Below are 21,800 nucleotides of genomic sequence, written 5' to 3'. Positions count from 1 at the left end.
ATGATTTGGGGGAGTGATGCATTGTCTCATTTACATCAAGTGTTTGCTTTCACAGGCACATGTGTCAACAACAAGAGAAGATAGTTCCCCTCCAGCTCTATAACTGTAAACAAGACTATTGTCTTCCTGGGAGCAATAATAAGATATTGAATAAAAAAGGGTAATTCGGTAGTGATGAAAGGAAAATAACCCCATCAAACCTTTTCCTCGTTGCGTAGTCCCAGAAAACTTCTTCAGCTGCAATATAATATTGCCTCAAGTTTCCTAATCTGTTGAGAGACCGTAGGTAGCTTTTAGCTATATCATCAGGGTTACGAGCTGCACTAGTATCCAGTCTGGAATCCATGGTATATGGATTGTCATAGTGCACCATTTGGTATTCGAAAGAATCACTAGTACTGTCTTCATCATCTGTGTCGTCTATGATATATTCCTGATAATCTCCATCTTCAGCTGGAAGGCCTATTGTAACAATGGGTTTGCTCTGTTTGGTGTCATTGAAGTCTCCAAGTTTTGCTAGAGGTTTGGACGTTCTTGGTGTTAAGCTATTTGTGGGTTTTTCCTTTCGGCGGATCTTTATGAAAGTTCCAGATGAACTATTTTCATATCTCTGTTCATTCAGCACTTTGTTTTTGTTGTTTATTTCTGCTTGACCTAATTCAGGAAGAGAATTTTCTTTATATGCTTTCTTGTTTTTCTTATTAATGAATATTGCATTTTCTGGGTGTGCTGTGATATTTCTGGAGCTGTTCTGCAGTTTGTTGTTAATATCCTTAATGAGAGCTGCTTGTGTATCATAACTTTCCTTCTCAGAGATTACATTCCATATATACTCTGTTTTTTTAGGGGTACACTTTTGTCCTGGGCAGTCAGATGGATCTTTCCAACTCTTGACAGTTTTTGTATTGAGAGTAGAAATTAAGCTGTTTATCCCATCATCCAAAGTCAAATTTCCATGGCTCTGAATATCTGAGAGGTCTGTTTCAGAGGAAGCATGGTGTGGTTTTGAATCATTTGTTTCTTCTGATGTTTCCACAGTTAAAACTGGATCTTCATACACATCATACTCATTTGAAAAGTGATCAGTTTCTACTATATCAAAACTGGATGTATTTACTGCAGTTGGGATAGCAGTAAATACTTCAGAAGAAGCATGCTGTGGTTTAGAGCTATTGTTTTTCACTGACTCTTCCACTGAAAAAGTTGAATTAGTTGAAACCTTGGGAGGCTCAGTATTTGCATCTTCTTCAGCCTCATCATAATCATATGAAAGGTGACCAGTTTCTAACATACCTAAACGGGAGGTATTTATTGCAGTTGGAATGGCAATAAATACTTCAGAAGAAGCTTGTTGTTCGGAACTATTATTTTCCGTTGACCCTTCCACAACAAAAGTTGAATTAGTTGAGACTGTGGGAGGGTCAGGAGTTGCATCTTCTTCAGCCTCATCATAATCATGTGAAAGATTATCAGTTTTGATCTGGAATGCGCTGGATGTGCTTAGTGTAGGAGAAGTGGCAAGAGATGCAATATTGAAAGTGGTGTTGTCTGAAGTAGAAATATTTCTCTTTTGTTTGACGCGAAAGAGTAAGGCACACATCTCTTTAAGGGCAATCAAAGTGGCCTCTGTCAAAACTGGCTTTCCTTCTGAAGGATTTCTTCCAGATGCGTTTCCCTCTTTTTCATTTTCTGAAGAGGGCACTGAAATGGGAGCACTGGTGCTAACCAGTAATTCTGCTCCATCTTTGCGCTGGACCGCTTCAACTGTTCTTAAACATCCAGGCTCAGTTGTTTGGCTATAACTGCCTGAAATCTGAATGGCATTCTTTTCATGGTTGGTTTGGGCTTGTTCAAATGGCAAGGAGATATTCTCCATCTTGATATCTAAAAAAGTTGTGGGCTTTGGGTAGAAAGACTCGACTGAAGTTGAACTTTGAGTTTCCTGCAAGGTATCACCATGCAAGCAAGCACTGCTGTTTGTGACCACCAGATGTAAATTCCCAGATTTGTTATCATCATCATCATCATCATCATCATCACCTCCACCACTCACAGCTGTGATGCTGCCTGTATCTTCTTGCATAGCAAGCGCAGTGAGATTCAGCTCTTCCGTCTCAGCAATTTGCCTATTAAATGTTCGAAGACCCAACATTGAAGCTAATGAGCGTTGCTCTTCATCCTCTTCTTCTGCTGCTTCCTCTTCCTCATCATCTTCTATGGCACCTCTGTTTTCTTTCTCCTTTTTGTCTTTTGTTTGCTCACTTTTCTCAGGGGCAAAACTGACCACATTTGCATCAACAACAGCAACTTCTTCTTCATCAAAGTCATCTTCAGTTTCTTCTTCATAATCATCACATTTGGCATCTCTAAATCTTAGTCTCATACCATTATTCATCTCCCTGGAGCCCCATGACGACAAAAGCCAAGTTCCTGAAGATGTAAAATAATATAGATTACCTATTCTGTATCTGTAATTCAGATTATCTATAAAGTTATGTATGGAATTCCCTCCTCCTGAACGCCTGACTATTGTCTAAATTGGGATCACTTTTAAGTCAACACTTGGCCTTTTATTAAAGCCTTCAGGCCTTAATTATTTTATTCAGGTTGTGCATCTGCTGTGGTTGCATAATTTCAAATTGTTCTAACTGGTTCTAAACTGTCCAATTGTAAACTGATAAATGATGTAATATTTTTAGTCTTTAAAATTATTGTTATTGTTTTAATTTATCATTATATTAACAAATACATAAAATACATTTGTCATACTGAACAATGGAATTGACAATACATGACCTGTAGGCAGTATATACAAGCCCTTATCTTAGGAAATCAGATTTGGCTATGGTAGCCCAAGTTCTGGTTACATCCCGAATAAACTACTGCAACATGCTCTACATGGGTTTGCCTTGGAAGACTGTTTGAAAGCTTCAAATGGTCCAATGAGTGACAGCCAGAATGCTCACCGGAGTGGTGTACACGGAACATACAACCTTCCTGTTATGTCAGCTCCACTGGCTGCCAGTCTGCTACCAAGCACAATTCAAAGTGCCAGCTTTAGCCTATAAAGCCCTAAATGTTTCTGGCCCAGCTTATCTGTCTGAACATATCTCACGCTATAAATCATCTTGGAGTTTAAGATTATCTGGGGAGGCCCTGCTCTTGGTCCCGTCTCCTTTGCAGGTGGGATTGGAGGGAAGGAGAGACAGTGGTTTTTGTGGAATTCCCTCCCCAGTGATATTAAATCAGCCCCCTCCCTCCTGACCTTCCGAAAGAGAACAAAAACATGTATTTGGGATTAAGCCTTTGAAGAACAATTGTAGTGCAATAGATGGATATGGAATTATATACCATGACTACTGGAATGGCACATAATTACGATTGCAGATAGCCTGGTTAATAGTGAATGTAATGTTTTTAAATGTTTTAAAGTATTTTAAATTCTATTTTAAAATGTTTATTTTAATTGTACATTGTTTTAAGGCATGGACTAGTTGCCAATGTGTAAAGCTTCCTTGAGTCCCCTTCAGGGTTGAGAAGGGCAGAGTATAAATATGGTAAATAAACAAATAACCTATATTTGCTTTTGAATTGGATTCAGTGCCTCTGTTTAAAAAAAAAACAAACTCCATATACCTGGACATTTCTTTAGAAGCAATTCTACTAACACCAGATTTATGCCTCTGGGATTTAGGGGAGTTTAGGTGTCAGTAAAGATGGTAGAACAGAGCAATAATAGACTGGGAATTATGTATAATTGACGTCAAAATAGCCTTGGACTATGATTTTCGAATGATGTGATTTTAATAATGAATATAATGTTTTAAATGTTTAATATGTATTAATTTTAATATAATTGAATTTAAGCCTCTTTTTGGATGTATTTTAAGGCATCTAATAGTTGCTATATGTAAGCCGCCTTGAGTCCCTTCCAGAGTAGAGAAAAGCAGGGTAGAAATAAGATAAATTAATACATAAATTTGAAGAAAATAATAATTCTACTCTACATTTGGGGACATTTTTTCATTCCATCCAAATATTTTTACAGTAGGGAGTTGAGGTGTGCAATTCTATAGGATTTAGTGAGAAAGACGGAGAAGGAGAGGAGGGAAGAGTAGAAGAAGCAGATGGAGGCCACACATGGTCCATGGAAGGCATTTTCCCTACCACGGATCCATACACTATTCACAATAAAGGGTGTTTGAAAAGGAACTCCCTAGTTTTAATGTGTATATTTCCTAAAGCAATGCAGAAAGCTGCCTTGAATACCCTTCGGGGTGGAGAAAGGCAGAATAGAAATAGTGTAAATAAATAAATAAAATAATAAAATTGAATGTAACTCCTTGTTAGGAGGGTGTGCTTTACAACATTTCCACAAATGATCAATGTCCTGGTGGAGGGGGGATTCTTTAGGAATAGTAGGTAAAGGTAAAGGTTTTCCCTGACGTAAAGTCCAGTCGTGACCGACTCTGGGGGTTGGTGCTCATCTCCATTTCTAAGCCGAAGAGCCGGCGTTGTCCGTGGACACCTCCAATGTCATGTGGCCGGCATGACTGCATGGAGCGCCGTTACCTTCCCGCCGGAGCGGTACCTATTGATCTACTCACATTTGCATGTTTTCAAACTGCTAGGTTGGCAGGAGCTGGGGCTAACAGCGGGCGCTCATTCCGCTCCCGGGATTTGAACCTGGGACCTTTCGGTCTGCAAGTTCAGCAGCTCAGCGCTTTAACACACTGCGTCACCACCAGGGGCCCATCTTTAGGGATATAATAATAATAATAATAATAATAATAATAATAATAATAATAATAATACTTTCTTTTTCTATCCCATGACCATCTCCCCGAAGGGACTTGGGGCGGCTAACATGGGGCCGAGCCCAACACAGAAACAAAATGTAACAAGTTAAAACAAGTATCAATAACTAAAAACCGTGTCAACACAACAATCAATAAAATAAACAAATAATATTCCATCCCCCAGTAAAAGGAAGGAGTTAAAGAAAACACCCCACAGCAAAACTCCTTTTCCATTTGCCCAAGAAGCCTGAGTGGGAAAGTAGTGACAGCTGAGGAATGGACCACACCTAGTTTCAGATCAAACAGCAAATACTGCAAGTACATAAACAAATAAATACTCAGCCATAGATCTCTAACTTACCCAGATTGTCCATTGTTACAGTAGCCGATTCACCACTCATGGGGAAAAGATTTAAAATATCCCGATCCTTTCCTCTGCTCAGGAAAGTGTGACCAGCAAGATGCACAGGTACAATCTCGTCTTGTGTGCCTACACTGGTGAGGTGCCATTCGACAGTTTCAGACTGACAAAATCCCAGGATATTTTGTCTGTCAGTTGCATAGCCATTAAGGGCTAAAATTAAACAAACAAAAGAACACACAATTAACAATTCATGCCTATCTAAAGCAACTCTCATGAGTTAAATGGGCTTTCACTTGCAGATGAACATGAATAACAAGAGAATACTCAACTAAATATCTAAAAAGAAATAAAAAATATTAAGAGCATTTCAGTTTTATCAACATTACAAGGATTGTGTTATAGTCACTCATTTTTTTTACCACTGTATACTTGAAGAATGGGAGCTGTCTTTTCACATAAAGATAATTATGTTTGGCCTTCCAAATGTTGCAACGCTAGAGCTCAATCATTATTCACAGTTGGTTATGCTAACTAAAGTTGATGGGAGTGACAGTCCAAAAACATCTGGATGGATATATAATCCATGACATAAAACAATTTTACAAGTTACATGGGGAAATACCAAGGAAGTTTGGATTCTACTATTTTTTGGATACTGACTGCTGAAGGGCCATATCTCCCCACATGAACGTGTCCATATGTTGAGATTTTTGGAGAAGACTTCCTTTAGTTCCCACTACAGTAGAATCTAACTTATCCAACATTCACTTATCCAACGTTCTGGATTATCCAATGCATTTTTGTAGTCAATGTTTTCAATACATCATGATATTTTGGTGATAAATTCGTAAATACAGTAATTACTACATAGCATTACTGCATATTGAACTACTTTTTCTGTCAAATTTGTTGTATAACATGATGTTTCGGTGCTTAATTCGTAAAATCATAACTTAATTTGGTGTTTGATAGGCTTCTCCTTAATCTCTCCTTGTTATCCAACATATTCGCTTATCCAACATTCTGCCGGCCCGTTTATGTTGGATAAGTGAAACTCTATTGTATTTCCAAAGGCACATGTGAGAAGGTCCCCTTGGTGACTTCTCCCAGGCTGTTGAACCCCTTTCATGAAAGACTGGTTCCCCACTCAGCCAGACCTATTTATTTAGATGGGATTTCACTGTTAGTTCGGTAATGGGAAATGCTGTTACAAGCAGCACCTGCTGAAACTTCCTCTTCTGAACAACCATTAAAGGTACTGGAAGTACTCACAGTCCAAACTTGTAGAGTGGTTTTGAAACTGGTCTACAGTATATAGTTTGAAGCTTATAAATATGTGTAATTAATGCACAACTATATTATTTTTCTAAAAAATAATAGATTTTAATGGTTGACTGAACATTACTGATTCTGGACTTTAGTGAAGAGGTTATTTCGGTCTTTTTACTCACTGTGCATGACATTAGACTTGTAGAATTTGGGGTCATCTCTTTTAACAGCGGATGGATTGCTACAGTATGCCTTTATATTTTCCTCTAAATACCAGCTCTTGTTTTCATCAAACACAGCAAATGCTGCATGTTGCTCCACATCAGCTTTATTCTGTAAGACATCAAGACATGCCATTGTTTCTGGTAGCATACTAAAGAATCATAGAATCATAGAGTTTCAAGAAACCATAAGGGCTATCCAGTCCAAACGCATCTTGCCATGCAGGAACACAAAATCAAAGCATTTTATAATGTACTAGCTGTGCCCGGCCACGCGTTGCTGTGGCATTTTCTGGTGGTGTTGGTGAGAAATTGTTGAGGTAGTGGTGATATTGAATGTCTGTTGTATGGTTGTCTTTATGTTTAGTATGCACACTGAAGTGGATTATATGGCAGTGTGGAGTCAAGAAAATTCAGTTCAAAGCAGATAATATAAGATTCTAAATGGGTTATATAGCTGTGTGGAACGGCCTTGAGTCTACACTGCCATATAATCCAGTTAAAATCTGATAATCTGTGGAAGAGGCCTAAGTGAGGCCTGACTGTGCCTGTCCCCTGGGCTGAGTAGGTTGCTAGGAGACCAAGTGGGCGGAGCTTAGCCTTCAAACTGGCAGCAATTGGACAAAAATTATTATTCCTCTCCCTGTAATTAGGACTTTATTTTTCTTTTCTTTTTGTTGTATCAACCTAGAGTCGTGAATGATGGGTTGTGTTGTCAAATTTCGAGGTTGGGGGATCTGTAGTTTTGTTGTTTTGTCCGCTGCCCTGATGCCATCACTCTTTTATATATATAGACTAGCTGTGCCCGGCCACGCGTTGCTGTGGCGAAGTATGGTGGTATGGGAAATAAAGTATTGAGGAATTGGTGGTAGTTAAGGTCAAGGGTAAAGGTTTTCCCCAGACATTAAGTCCAGTCATGTCTGACTCTGGAGGTTGGTGCTCATCTCCATTTCTAAGCCGAAGAGCCGGCGTTGTCCGTAGACTCCTCCGAGGTCATGTGGGATGACTACATGGAGCGGCGTTACCTTTCCGCCGGAGCAGTACCTATTGATGCACTCACATTTGCATGTTTTCGAACTTCTGGGTTGGCAGAAGCTGGGGCTAACAGTGGGGGCTCTCTCCGCTCCCCCAATTCAAACCTGTGGCCTTTCGGTCCAGAAGTTCAGCAGCTCAGCGCTTTAACACGCTGCGCCATCAGGGGATATTATTTCCTAAAGGTTGTGAATATACAATATTTCTGATTGGTTTTTTTTTGTTTGTTTGTTGGAGGCAAGTATGAATGCTGCAATTAGGAAAAAATGATTAGGATGTAATGGCCTTGCAGCTTTAAAGCCTGGCTGTTTCCTCCCTGAGTGAATTTTTGTTGGGAGGTGTTAGCTGGCCCTGATTGTTTCCTGTCTGGAATTCCCTTGTTTTCAGAGTGGTGTTGTTTGCGATATTTTATGTGCTTCTACTGTCTGTGGCCCTGAGAAAACAGGATTTGCCAGACTTTGATAATGGGAATACTTTGTTGGGAGGTGTTAGCTGGCCCTGATTGTTTCCTGTGTGGAATTCCCCTGTTTATTTACTGTCCTGGTTTTAGAGATTATATTGTTCTGCATTATTCTATCCCAGTAATTATTTCATATTAAAGTAGAATCCCACTTATCCAACATTCACTTATACAATGTTCTGGATTATCCAACGCAGTCTGCCTTTTCATAATCAATGTTTTTGTAGTCAGTGTTTTAAATTCATTGTGATATTTTAGTGGTAAATTTGTAAATACAGTATAATAGAGTCTCACTTATCCAACATAAACGGGCTGGCAGAATATTGGATAAGCGAATATGTTGGATAATGAGGAATTAAGGATAACCCTATTAAACATCAAATTAAGTTATGATTTTACAAATTAAGCACCAAAACATCATGTTAGACAACAAATTTGTCAGAAAAAGTAGTTCAGTACACAGTAATGCTATGTAGTAATTACTGGATTTATGAATTTAGCACCAAAATATCACGATATATTGAAAGCATTGACTACAAAAATGCGTTGGATAATCCAGAACGTTGGATAAGCGAGTGTTGGATAAGTGAGGCTCTACTGTAAATACTACATAGCATTGCTGCGCATGGAACTACTTTTTCTGTCAAATTTATAATATGATGTTTTGGTGCTTAATTGTATAACGATTACCTAATTTGATGTTTAATTGGCTTTTCCTGAATCCCTTCTTATTATCCAACATGTTCACTTATCCTGCCGGCCTGTTTACGTTGGATAAGTGAGACTCTACTGTATATTTCTAATCTTATATTATCTGCTCAGAACTGGATTATATGAGGCTCCTTCTTCACAGCTGTATAAAATGCACACTGAAGTGGATTATATGGTAGTGTGGAGTCAAGATAATCCAGTGCAAAGCAGATAATATAAGATTATAAATGGGTTATATAGCTGTGTGGAAGGGCCTTGAGTCTACACTGCCATATAATCCAGTGCAAATTAGATAATCTGTGGAAGAAGCCTAAGTGAGGCCTAAATCTGCCTGTCCCCTAACTGAAACTTGGCTGTCCCTTGGTTGCTAGGCAACCAAGTGGGCAGAGATTAGCCCTCTAAACTGGCAGCAATTGGATAAAAAAATTATTGCTCTCCCTCTAATTAGGACTTCATTTTTCTTTTCTTTTTGTTGTATCAACCTTGAGGCGTGGATGATGGGTTGTGTTGTCAAATTTTGAGGTTGGGGGGCCTGTACTTTTGTTGTTTTGTGAATCGCCGTGATGCCATCACTCTTTTATATATATAGATTTTTATAGTTTTAATTGATTATATGTACTGTTTTTGTTTTATTATTATGTTCTTGGCATTAAATGTTGCCAACTGTTGTAAGCTGCCCTGAGTCCCCCTGGGTGAGAAGGGCGAGGTATAAATGCTGGAAATAAATGGAAATAAATAAATAATTCCTGGCAGATGGCCATCCAGTTTCTGCCACACTCCAAGGCAACATATTCCAGTGATAAACAGCTCTTACCATCAGAAAGTTATTCCTAATGTTTAGGCGGAATCTCTTTTCCTGCAATTTAATCCATCGCTCTGTGTTCTAATCTTTAGAGTTGTGGTTCTCAACCTGTAGGTTCCCAGATGTTTTGACCTTCAACTCCCAGAAATCCTAGCTTCTAGAAATGCCCATCAAGCATGTCTATTGTTTGTTTACCACAGTTGTGACGCAACTTTCATCTGTGAGACTACAAGGTACAGAATCCATTGGTGTCAATGAACTTTTGTTGCCAAGGCTACTAGCCATGCTGGCTAGGAATTCTAGGAGTTGTATTCCCAAAGAATAAAATTTTGAAGGACTGTATGTACATATCCTAAGAGTATCTAAAAGCTATGGCAGCTGCCAATCTGTTTCAAGGTGCAATTCAAATGTTAGTGCTTACTAGTAAAATCCTAAACAGACAAGGATCAGGGGTCCTAATGGACAGCTTTGTATTCCATGTGATTTTCCAAACACTATGGTCTTCCCTCTATTACCATCTGATACCAGTGACCAGTGAAAAGGCTTGTTTAGTTTTTGGAGCTTATGTATAAAATACCTTTCCATGGAGAATTCATTGGCAACAATTGAGTCTTTCCATGAAATATGAACAGCAACTTCTGAGAAAGGAGTTATGCCAAAACTGTGGTAAATAAATAGTTAAATCTCTCAGCTCAACTCTATGTTCCAAGGCCTACTCAGAATTGTGATTTACATAGCAAAAAGCAAGTACATGACAAATTTATCCTCAGGAGCACAGGAAGAATTCTGATATATCAAAATCAAAGCATCCTGTTTTGTACAGCAGCCAACAAATACTTATGAGTTTGAAGCCCGGGCCGGGTTAAGTCCCCAACCATTAAATAGCCAAGCTTGCTATTTACCTAAGCAGACCGAAAGACAGTTGCATCTGTCAACTAGGAAATTTAGGTACGCTTTATGCGGGAGGCTAATTTAACTAATTTACAACACCATAAAAACTGCCAGTAGCATGGGGAAAGGAATGAGGAAGTACAGTACTCAGTGTCACTAGTGGACAGTGAAGCAACAGCTCCCCTTGTGGCCGGAATTGAGCATACCCTCATGAAGCTGGAAATATTAAATTGACTCTGTGTGTGTCTATACTGTATGTTGTTAGTCTGATGGCATTGAATGTTTGCCATATATGTGTGCATTGTAATCTGCCCTGAGTCCCCTTCGGGGTGAGAAGGGCGGAATATAAATACTGTAAATAAATAAATAAATAAATAAATGGGAAGCCTATCAGCAGGACATGGAGATAGACAGTTCTTCCTGCTCTTTCCCAGCTACAGGCATATGTAAACCTATGAGTATTGAAAGAAGGCCTATTTTTTCTTAAATCAGAGAGTAAAAATCCTATTATATCAACAGGAAAGAAAAAATAACTAGGTGGTTATAGAAATCACTATAGAGAGAAAAATGTGTTTCAGGTAAGTATATCTCACCAAAGGTTTCTAAATAAAGGAGAAATCATGGCCGAATACTCTGAGTAATCCAACAAATATAAAAAGAGGCCACGAATGCTTAAAAAATCTGATTTGTTCTAGCAATCTGCAATTCCTCCATCAAGAAGCACTGCCAAACCCCTTCTCTCTATTTTCACCCCCTGTGATTTTTATTTTGCTGTCTGTGCCCCTGTTCAGAAGACTTCACCTCACTTTCTGTCCCTATGATAACTGGATTTTGGAAAGAATTGGCTTTTTTTAGAAACCAGGATTGGTGAGAAAGCTTCAATGGAAACATCATTTCCCCATGATAACGCTTTCAGGAGTTAATTTCCCTTCTAAGGGATAGATTTCTCTCACTTTCTGTTGTCTCACCCCCGCTCTTAACTAGTATGAGTCAGTTGTAAGTTGAAAATGTATTTCATTTTCTTCTATAAATGAGGAAAGTAGGGCAAGTTCAGCTCACCAGATAAATATTTTACAAGAAATGTATTCTGCTTCCTGAAAAAAACCAATTTAGAATCAACCAATCACCTACTTCAAATCAAATGTGTATCCCCCAGTATTAGAGGTGACTTCATGCACTTGTCCGACTGCTATTAGACTACAATCCCCAGCATGCTTCACCACTGGATATGCTGGTTAGGACTGTAGGACTTGCAGGCCAAAGACAGCTGATAGGCCACATGATTCCCACACATGACTTAGGTCCAAATCATCTCCAACACTGGGGATGTATAGGTGTAAGTATTTAGCAATATCGTATCATGCTCTTACGCCCTCATATGTACTGATTTAATAGGATCCTCTTCCTTAAAGCTCTGCATTTCTTTGCCTTAATGGTACATCTTTTCTCCCACGATTGACAACTCTCTTCAGTGTTCCTAAAAATAAGCCCTATTGAGTTCAACAAGATCTTATCCCAAATAGTTTCAAACAAGATTGGAACTATAAAGGCAAAATGTCTCTGAATCTGGAAGTAGCATCTCAATGTCTTCTCTCTCAGTTTCTTCGTTTTATACAGTACCTGGATTCCCTTCTGGTCAAGAGCTTTGCGTTTGCAAATGAGAAGTGGTCCAATTAGTCCTGAGGCAATGTCTCTTGTCATATCCACAGAGCTGTGATACAATCTGGTGACACACTGGGCATCCTTTGCTGTAGGTTCATCCGTGTCAAGCACAATCCATTTATATGTGTAAGTTTCCCCTGGTTGGACTGCTCTACCCTGAGTGAGATTTTCTGCAGTAAACATAAATGCAACAGCAGCAACATTAACAAGTGACAGAAGATAAGTAAAGGTAAAGGTTTCCCCCTAACATTAAGTCTAGTCGTGTCCGACTCTGCAGGCTTGTGTTCATTTCAATTTCTAAGCCAAAGGCATTGTCCGTAGATGCCTCCTAGGTTTTGTGGCCAGCATGACTGCATGGTGCATCATTACCTTCCCGCCGGAGAGGTACCTATTGATTTACTCACATTTGCATGTTTTCAAACTCCTAGGTTGGCAAAAGCTGGGGCTAACAGCGGGAGCTCACCCTGCCCTTCAGATTCGAACTGCCAAACTTTCGGTCAGCAACTTCAGCAGCTCAGCAGTTTGATCCGCTGTGCCACCGGCGGCTCCAGCAGAAGATAGTTTAGCATAAACACCATCGGCAAAGGAGGTTTAGACCCTTTCTGTACTCCTGGCTACATATAAAAATGTATTTTCCCTCTGGAACAATGTATAAACTTACATAATTGTGGGATATTATTCTAATTTTATCATGTAGAATGTGAGAAGCTGAATAGACGCTACTCAAAGTCAAGTTTTCTTTTCTGTGCACTCTCTGCCTGGACTATAGCCCCAATGCCACTTGTTTAATTGGCCTGTTGTTTTCCTTTACTCTTTTTACCTATTTATAACTTTACAGCCAGCTCAAAAGCAGTTAAATTATGTTATTTTAATGTTTTTAATTTACTGGATAGCAATGAAACCAGTTGCCTGGATGGAACTGCTAAGAAGGATGCTTCAATAAATATAACCATGCTGCTTATGTGGAGGTAAGACATGAATATGGGTAAGAAAAAATATGAATGACCAACCTTTGGAATCTGAAGGATAAATAGCTCCTTCTGCCTCTTTTGAAAGGGTCACTCCATGCACATAAATACTGTAGGGGCGACTGGCCATATTTTTGAATACGATCTATTTAAAATACAGGTGGGAAAAATATATTCACCAGAAAAAATAATACCAGCCTTTATATAAGATTTCAGCAAAAACACAACTATTCCATGCATCTATAGAACAGCATACAAGAAAATAACAAAATACATCAGTTTATATATAAAAAGCATTTAAAATTGCACAATGTGTGCTGTTTACTTGCATTACTATAAGCAGCGATCTCTTACAAGGGGAAGCCCTGTCATTATCGCAGCTGTTTCTTAATTGTTTCTGTATGTCACTCCCTTTGATCTCAGAGAGTGGACTTCTTGCTATTTATTATGGAAGAAGATGAATAAGGAGCAATATTATGGCCAGATCTGAGGAAAGAGCGGCCCAGAGCACTATTTGCTCCACTTAAAGATAGGAGAACCTAGGGTTTTTACATTATGTCAAGATAACTTCTATATCAAGAATGGCTAGTTTCTGCTTCAAAAATAGTAGCAAGAAGAAACGGAATATAGGCTTGAATGCAACAGAAAATCTAATAAAAATGTCTTACATGCATTGCCATTCCTCTCCATTTCATTATTTTAAAGGTGGCTTAATTCAAGCAACATAGTTTCAAGCAACGTAATATACTCCTTGAAAACATTGCAAGACCGCTTGATTCAAATCCAGGTTGAGAATCTCTTATCATGAATTCTTAAATAGTCTACAATTGTCCACATAGGTGGCTGAGGCGACACATTGTTTTTTGATGAATGAGTGTATCCCAGACATGGGCAAACTTCAGCTCTCCAGGTGTTTTGGAGTCCAACTCCCACAATTCCTAACAGCCTACTGGCTGTTAGGAATTGTGGGAGCTGAAGTCCAAAACACCTGGAGGGCTGAAGTTTGCCTATGCCTGGTATATACAAACTTTCCACCTCATCACTTGGAGCTAAAACGTGGTATGATGGGGGAAAGAGGGAGGACGCGTAGAGTGCCACGAGCCATCACGTGTGCATTCCCTTTCACAGGCAAATGTTAGAGAAAAGGCAGAGGTTCCCACTAGTGTCACACTCAAAACTAATAAAAATATTGTAAAAGGTTACCTTCAGGTGATGTATAAGGTGTATATGAAACATAAATGAATTTCGTGGTAGATTTGAGTCCCCTCTCTAAGATATCTAATTATGAATGTATAAGCATGCATATTTAAAGATTTTGCCCTGACATTAAGTCTAGTCGTATCCGACTCTGGGGGTTGGTGCTCATCTCTATTTCTAAGCCGAAGAGCCAGTGTTGTCCGTAGTCACCTCTAAGATCATGTGGCCGGCATGACTGCATGGAGCACCATTACCTTCCCACCAAAGCAGTACCTATTGATGTACCTACATTTGCATGTTTTTGAACTGCTAGGTTGGCAGAAGCTGGGGCTAACAGTGGGAGCTCACTCCACTCCCCAGATTTGAACCGCTGACCTTACCGTCAGCAAGTTCGACAGCTCAGGGGTTTAATCCGCTGCGCTATCAGGGGCTCACTAGCATGCATATACTTGACTGTATATGCATATGAATGTTTAAGCCCTTTCTAAAATTTGGCAGGGGGGGATTTTAAATTCAATACTCTTCTGGTCCCAAGCATTTCAGGTAAACGATACTCAAACTGTATATAAAACCATAATATGGTGATTCATTGGAAGATCATCACTCAGGGAGGGGAAACATGGCCCAATGCTTCCAATAACGCATACAGGCAAACCCAACTTGGGGAATCAACATGGTTAGTATTATGTCTAGGTTGACCCTGGATGTGCTCTAAGAGGTCATAGGTTGCACATGCAGGAAAAAAAATATTTTGTTAATTAGATAAACATAAGAAAGATACACAAAGGTTCATATCAGAAGAACCAAATGTACAGGGCACCCAAAGGTCTGGAGCCATATACATTAGTTACAATCAGTGCCCACTGAAATCAATATGAATAATTACTGTGATAACTTTAAATTCCATAGACTTCAATAAGTATATGTGTAAATATTTTAGGCTGGATCCAGCAAAATATAAATACAAATAGATAGACTTTTAGATAATATATATAATATACCTGTCTTACCGCTGTGTATAAATTCTGTACTTTATACTTGATCTTCAGAATACTTACTCGTATTTTATCTCTGACCTGAGCTCTGATAACAGGACCCAGAATTCCACGTTCTTTGGACCAAACCTTGTCTATGCGTTTGCTGAAGCTTTCATCTTTATATTGTCTGAAGACAGCTTTTTTATACTGTTTGCCAATGAGATTTGAAAAATTTTCCAGATACTGAGCCTTGAATTTTCTTGGAAAGTGGAAAAAGAAAAGTACACTTTAGTAAGATCTATGCACATCGCAAATATACATTAGATAATGGACCACACAAAAGAATTTTAGAAGAAAATCAACTTTTGGTTTATAAAATAAACCAAAGCTTTGACTAAGCAGATAATGAAACATTATGGTTCATTGTAATAATGAGCATCTGATTGTACTGATGGATTCCTTATATTCAGGATAAGATGCCACTGTCAGGACACTGTCACAAAATATGGAGAAAGAGAATGATTTCCAATTAGTAAAGAGGTCAAATAGGGCTACAGTTTATAATTCTATATGTTAAATTTGTAAACAGAAGACATCAGCGGGAAGAAGAACATTCAGAAACCAGGGGAATTCCAGGCAAGAAACAATCAGGGCCAGCTAACATCTCCCAACAAAGAATTCCCCCAGGCAGGAAGCAGCCAAGCTTTGAAGCTGCAAGGCTATTCAATGCTAAGCAAGCTGGCCAATTTCAACATTCATACTTGCCTCAAACAGACATGAGTGCTTTCTCCCACCCTGGACATTCCACAGATATCTAAACCTCACTTGCCTAGTTTCCAACACAACCTCTGAGGATGCCTGCCATAAATGTGGGTAAAATGTCAGGAGAGAATGCTTCTGGGACATGGCCATACAGCCCAAAAACTTACAGCAACCCATTGTTAAAATATTTTTTATACCTTGGCTCAGTCCTTAACAGAGACAGTAGTACAAAAAACAGCAATATGTATCTTTGGTCTCCTTAAAACCTTTGACTTAACTCCCAGAAAATATAACCTTTACTTACCTTTAAATTCATTAATAGTGTGGCATATATAACTTTTACTTACTCTTAAAATTCATTAATAGGCACAGAATTGCCATTTGAACCAAACCCACCACACACAGATGGTTGAGGGACGTAAAATATTCAGCTAATTTTTACCTAAATCTGACTGTGGGGTTGGAAGTCTCTACAGTAGAGTCTCACTCATCCAAGCCTCGCGTATCCAGGCTTCTGGATTATCCAAGCCATTTTTGTAGTCAATGTTTTCAATATATCGTAATATTTTGGTGCTAAATTCGTAAATACAGTAATTACAACATAACATTACTGCGTATTGAACTACTTTTTCTGTCAAATTTGTTGTATAACATGATGTTTTGGTGCTTAATTTGTAAAATCATAACCTAATTTGATGTTTAATAGGCTTTTCCTTAATCCCTCCTTATTATCCAAGATATTCACTCATCCAAGCTTCTGCCGGCCCGTTTAGCTTGGATAAGTGAGACTCTACTGTATTTAGAGTTCAAACAGTATATATCATAGTTAATAGAAAACAGATGGAGTATCTTCCTGTCTTTGGCATACAGTGGCTGTCAGTATATTGAACATGCCATCTGAATGCATTCAAGACTTCACAATAAATAGAAAATAACAACAGTATTTACAAACACTTCTATAGAACATCCATTATGTTTCTGAACCAACATAAATTGCTTAAGTGCCAATGTCATTTAAGCAATTCCCAAGCCTTTGGTTTATGCTGAGATCTTGGCATTAAGATCCAGAATGGCAGAACATAAGAGTTCTAAGAACAAGGAATTATTTTACTATTGTCTCTCAACCAACATTTCTCACCAAGTTACCTATCAATATTGTCAGGGATTTCTGGAGCATAATCCCAAACAATTTCTTCTGCAGCAATGAAATAGTCCCAGTCCTTAATCATCCTCAGTTCTTTATAAGATAACTTCTTTGTTAAGGTGTCTGGATTTCCACAGTCTTCTATGTTGAGATAGCCATGCATTCCAGCTAATTTGAAAAAGAGATAGGGATAATGTTTGTTAAGAAACTTTTCCACATTGTATAGTAATGGTTAGGAAATGTTTCTGTGTCTTGTTGGCTTTCAGACTGGTCAGCCTGTAAAAAAGTTATACATTGTATAGTTCTGATGTTTAAAATGGGAAAATTGGAGGACTTTGTTTAACGAACAAGTGGGACAAGACAACTCCTAAGAATATCTTTTTCACTCCTTATGTATCAAAATCAAAAATTGATATAGATACATGGTTGTGTTACCCCTTTAAGAAGGCAAACCCTTGAAAAAACCACGAGGCCGATTTCCCAATGAGAAGCGAGGAGACCAAGCCACACAGACATTATTTGGCAAATAAATGAGATCTGAGGGTAGTAGCTGAGGTGCAGCTCGGTTGAGGTTCTTAGAGGTTTTGCAAGTACAACAATACACCTTCCTGTATTGCTCACAGACATGTTTGCTGTTGCTGATGAACCTCTAACAACAACAACAACAACAACAACAACAACAACTGTCTCTTCGTACTGATTTTGCTCCAAGGTTTGCCCATTGAAATGTATGGAGAAAATCTCAGGTCCAGAACTCATTCCTATCAATTCACACCTCTTACATCACCTTCAAGCACCCTCTTTCCCATGCTTCTTTCCAATCATCTTCCCATATGGTACTTTGATCAGTTGTTTACATCAAAATAGTTCAAGTAAGCAATTTCCCCACATTTCCCTCAATTGCAATTTTTCAATATCAAACACCATTTGGATTTCCTGAGTCCTGTTTGAAGCTTTGATTTGGTTCAATCAATCGATATTTTGCCAGATTATGTAATTCGCCTAGAGTCCCCTGCGGAGTGAGAAAGGCAAAGTAGAAGTGAACTGAAGTAAATAAATGTTTCAAAGCTGTTAAAATGGGATGTGGTAGTATAATTATGTAGTGGGATGGATTCCTGCAGAATTCTGAGCACGTAATACAAAAAATGAATTTCTGCAAGTGGTCCCTGACAACAATTCCCTTTGTTTTGTCAATCAGCCATACTGACAGGGTCTAATTTGAGTTTGGACCGGGATACCCTGCTACATCTGTATTTGTAGGACCTTCTTGAATGAATGCAGCAATCGCAGTTGCACCATGATCTGCTTAATGTTTAGTTTTCTTTCTTGTTTTGCCTCTCCCCCCCCCCCCCCCCGCTCGTGAAGGTTTGCATATCACTTGGTGAGACTAACAATAAATAAGGCCCATAATGAAATATATAACAAAGATATCCTTGCCTTGCAGGTGCTTTGCAACAAGAGACGATATTAACCACCTTCCTGTATTGCTCACAGACATGTTTGCTGTTGTTGATGCACCTCCAACAAGATTTATCGTTGACTCTTTGTACTGATTTTGCTCCAGGGTTTGCCCATTGAAATGTATGGAGAAGATCTCAGGTCCAGAACTCATTCCTATCAAATGCCAGCTAATACGATCGTAAGAGCAGGCCTGTACATCTACAACAAAAAGAAGAGTTCCTCAAAATGTTTTCTTTTAAATACAAAATCCATTTAACGTTGGATCAAGGTAACTAGGGCAAGCTCAAGCTTTACCTGGTAGTGTTCCATTTACATAGCCATTAATTGTGTACATTATGGACTCTGTCCTTTGCCAGCTTTTGCTTTCATCAAACACTGCAAACATCAGCACATATTCTTTGTTGAATTGTTTCTGTGTTCCGTCTTCATTCAGGCTTCCTAGAAGGAAAAAAAGGGGGGACACCCAAACAATAAAAGACATTGTCCTATAGGACAGCGAAAAAGTTTCATAAATAAAACAAGGATATGAAAGGAATCCCATAAATAATTAAGCTGTATAATGTATTTTAGATTTCTCACATCCACAGTTTGGAAAATGTTACTTTTGTTACTGAAACTCACAGAATCCCAAAGCATGGCCATTCTGTTCGAAGATTACTGTTTAGCCTGCAGAAGAGAAGGCTGAGAGGAGACATGATGGCCATGTATAAATATATGAGGGGAAGTCATAGGGAGGAGGGAGCAAGCTTGCTTTCTGCTGCCCTGGAGACTAGAACGGCTTCAAACTACAGGAGATTCCACATGAACATTAGGAAGAACTTGAGAGCTGTTCAGCAGTGGAACTCTCTGCCCCGGAGTGTAGTGGAGGCTCCTTCTTTGGAGGCTTTTAAGCAAAGGTTGGATGGCCAGCTGTCAGGGGTGCTTTGAATGCGATTTTCCTGCTTCTTGACAGAGTTTTGACTGGATGGCCCATGAGGTCTCTCCCCACTCTATCATTCTATGATTCTACTTATAAATAGATTTACTAATTGTTTTATTTATATGTTATCATTCAAGGAATTTAAATGGTATACATGCAAGAATCTGCCATCTAGATTCTGATCAGCCCTAGATCTGTTTTCTTTTTAAAATGGTGCTAGGTCAGATTGGATGGCCCTTGTGATCTCTTCCAACTGTGATTCTAAGCACATGTCTGGATTTCTTAGGGTGGAGCTACACTCCCATATAATCCAGATTATCAAATCAGATAATTCATATCTGCTTTGAACTGGATTACATGAGATAGTCTACACTGCCATATAATCAGGTTCAAAGTAGATAATCTGCATTTTATGTGGCAGTGTAGAAGGGGACTCTATTCTAAGATAGAAAAATTACTCAGGGAGCTAATCTAAGATAGCTACATTTTGGAAGGTCAAGAGAGGACTCATGGGAAGAAGAAAAAATGGAGAAATATATTTAAGAGTATCAGTTTACATCACAGAGGAGTCAGACTGACAGGGAGAGAAGATGCTTCAGATCCCTCAAACTATATGGGCCAATTGCTACTGCTCACTTTGAGACCCCTTCTACACTACCCCATATCCCAGGATCTGATCCCAGATTATCTGCTTTAAACTGGGTATGAGTCTCCACTGCCAGATAATCTGGGATAAGAAGATAATTGGGATCAGATCTTGGAATATGGAGCAGTGAAGGTGGCCTCACTCTTCAATACTAAGCATTGTTGGATTTCCAATTTATGGCGACACTAAGGTAAACCTATCATTTTCTTGGCATTATTTTTTTCAGAGAAATTTGCTATTGTTTTAATTGGATGCGGAGATATTTTGACTTGCCAAAAGTCAACAAGTGGATTTCCATGGTCAAGTGGGGATTCAAACACTGGTCTCCAGAGTTGTAGCCAAAGGCCCAACTTTTGCTTTATTTCTTATATTGAAACAAATCTCAAATCCCAGAAAGCAATATATTGCTTCTACAGTAGAGTCTGATATCCAGTCTGAGAACTCAGTGGACACTGTGTAAAGGTCTGCTAGAAGATATGTTATATCATGTCAAAATGGGCCTGCTTTGTCAAAGAGGTCAAGACGCAGTGCCAAATAAAAGATTACAAACTGGAATATCTGTGGAGTAGATGTTTAGCACATTATAGACAAGTCAGAACAAGTACTAAGTTTAGTTTCTACAACTTAAAAGTATTGTGTTACCTTCTTTACATATCAACAAAGCACCAATGAGGCCAGAATTAAAGTCTTGCACCATGTTTACATGTGAGTAGTAGGCATATGTGAGGCAGGGAGGATCGCCCTGTCTAGGTCCAGTTTTTGCAGTGACCTCCCACGTGTATTTCTGCATCTGGCCAGGAGGGACAGCGCCATCCACACTTTCGTTTGGAGATGTTCTGTCAAAATGTGATGAACCTTCAGTGACAAAGGAGAGAGGAAACCATGAGGAGTTGCAATTTTGTTAATTAAGAAATTCCACATACAGACTAGGGGTGCTCTCATATCACAATCCATTTGTAGTTAAACAACCCTCCATTAATATTTGCTATGGGTAAATACTAAGCTTCTACCCTTTTTCAGATTTTTTGTTACTTTTACTGGAACCTTGTTTTGGTGTTTTTTCCCCTTGAGTTACTTGGAAGAATATGTCATTTCCTATTCTCACATGTAAGTAGTATGCCATTTCAGACAGCAATACACTGATGCCCCTTATAGTAGAGTGACAGAGCAATCCACACAAAGAAGAACTGCAGGGTGCCAAAGCAAAATATATATATTTCTGCTTTAAGGAAGTATTTTTTCTTGTATTTACAGTATACCACTTTCTCTTTTCTTGAAAGAGCCTTTGATTAACTCAAACCCTAAGGTAGAGTTTAGGGTTATAATTCCACATTAAGCACTTGATGAAGCTGAATCTATGGAATACATACACAATAGTTTCAAAGATTCTGGAGGAAGGGAATTGGAGGACAGGAATTGCCCAACCTTTTACATAAGAATCAAGGGAAATATTTACATAATTGAAAGCCAAGTCTTTAGGGAAGACAAATGGAATTACAGTATAGCATAAGCAAT

At 38.8% G+C, this 21,800-nt stretch overlaps 1 protein-coding gene across 1 annotated transcript in view; it reads right to left on the bottom strand.

Moving 5' to 3' along the window:
- f5 (coagulation factor V) overlaps nt 1-21,800 on the bottom strand; it is a 53,508-nt gene that overhangs the window by 18,847 nt on the left and 12,861 nt on the right. Inside the window, exons 4-13 of the mRNA XM_016992591.2 lie at nt 20,928-21,140; nt 19,015-19,158; nt 18,697-18,918; nt 17,262-17,427; nt 15,435-15,612; nt 13,222-13,324; nt 12,170-12,381; nt 6,615-6,765; nt 5,161-5,373; nt 201-2,430 (exon numbers count right to left, since the gene is read on the bottom strand). Coding sequence (XP_016848080.2) covers nt 201-2,430; nt 5,161-5,373; nt 6,615-6,765; nt 12,170-12,381; nt 13,222-13,324; nt 15,435-15,612; nt 17,262-17,427; nt 18,697-18,918; nt 19,015-19,158; nt 20,928-21,140 — 3,832 coding nt within the window. The remainder of the gene's footprint in view (nt 1-200; nt 2,431-5,160; nt 5,374-6,614; nt 6,766-12,169; nt 12,382-13,221; nt 13,325-15,434; nt 15,613-17,261; nt 17,428-18,696; nt 18,919-19,014; nt 19,159-20,927; nt 21,141-21,800) is intronic.

The sequence above is a fragment of the Anolis carolinensis genome, chromosome 3 (assembly GCF_035594765.1).
Source record: "Anolis carolinensis isolate JA03-04 chromosome 3, rAnoCar3.1.pri, whole genome shotgun sequence".
NCBI lineage: Eukaryota > Metazoa > Chordata > Lepidosauria > Squamata > Dactyloidae > Anolis > Anolis carolinensis.
The sequence above is the reverse complement of the archived record's forward strand: the minus strand, read 5'-3'. Positions and strand labels throughout refer to the sequence as shown.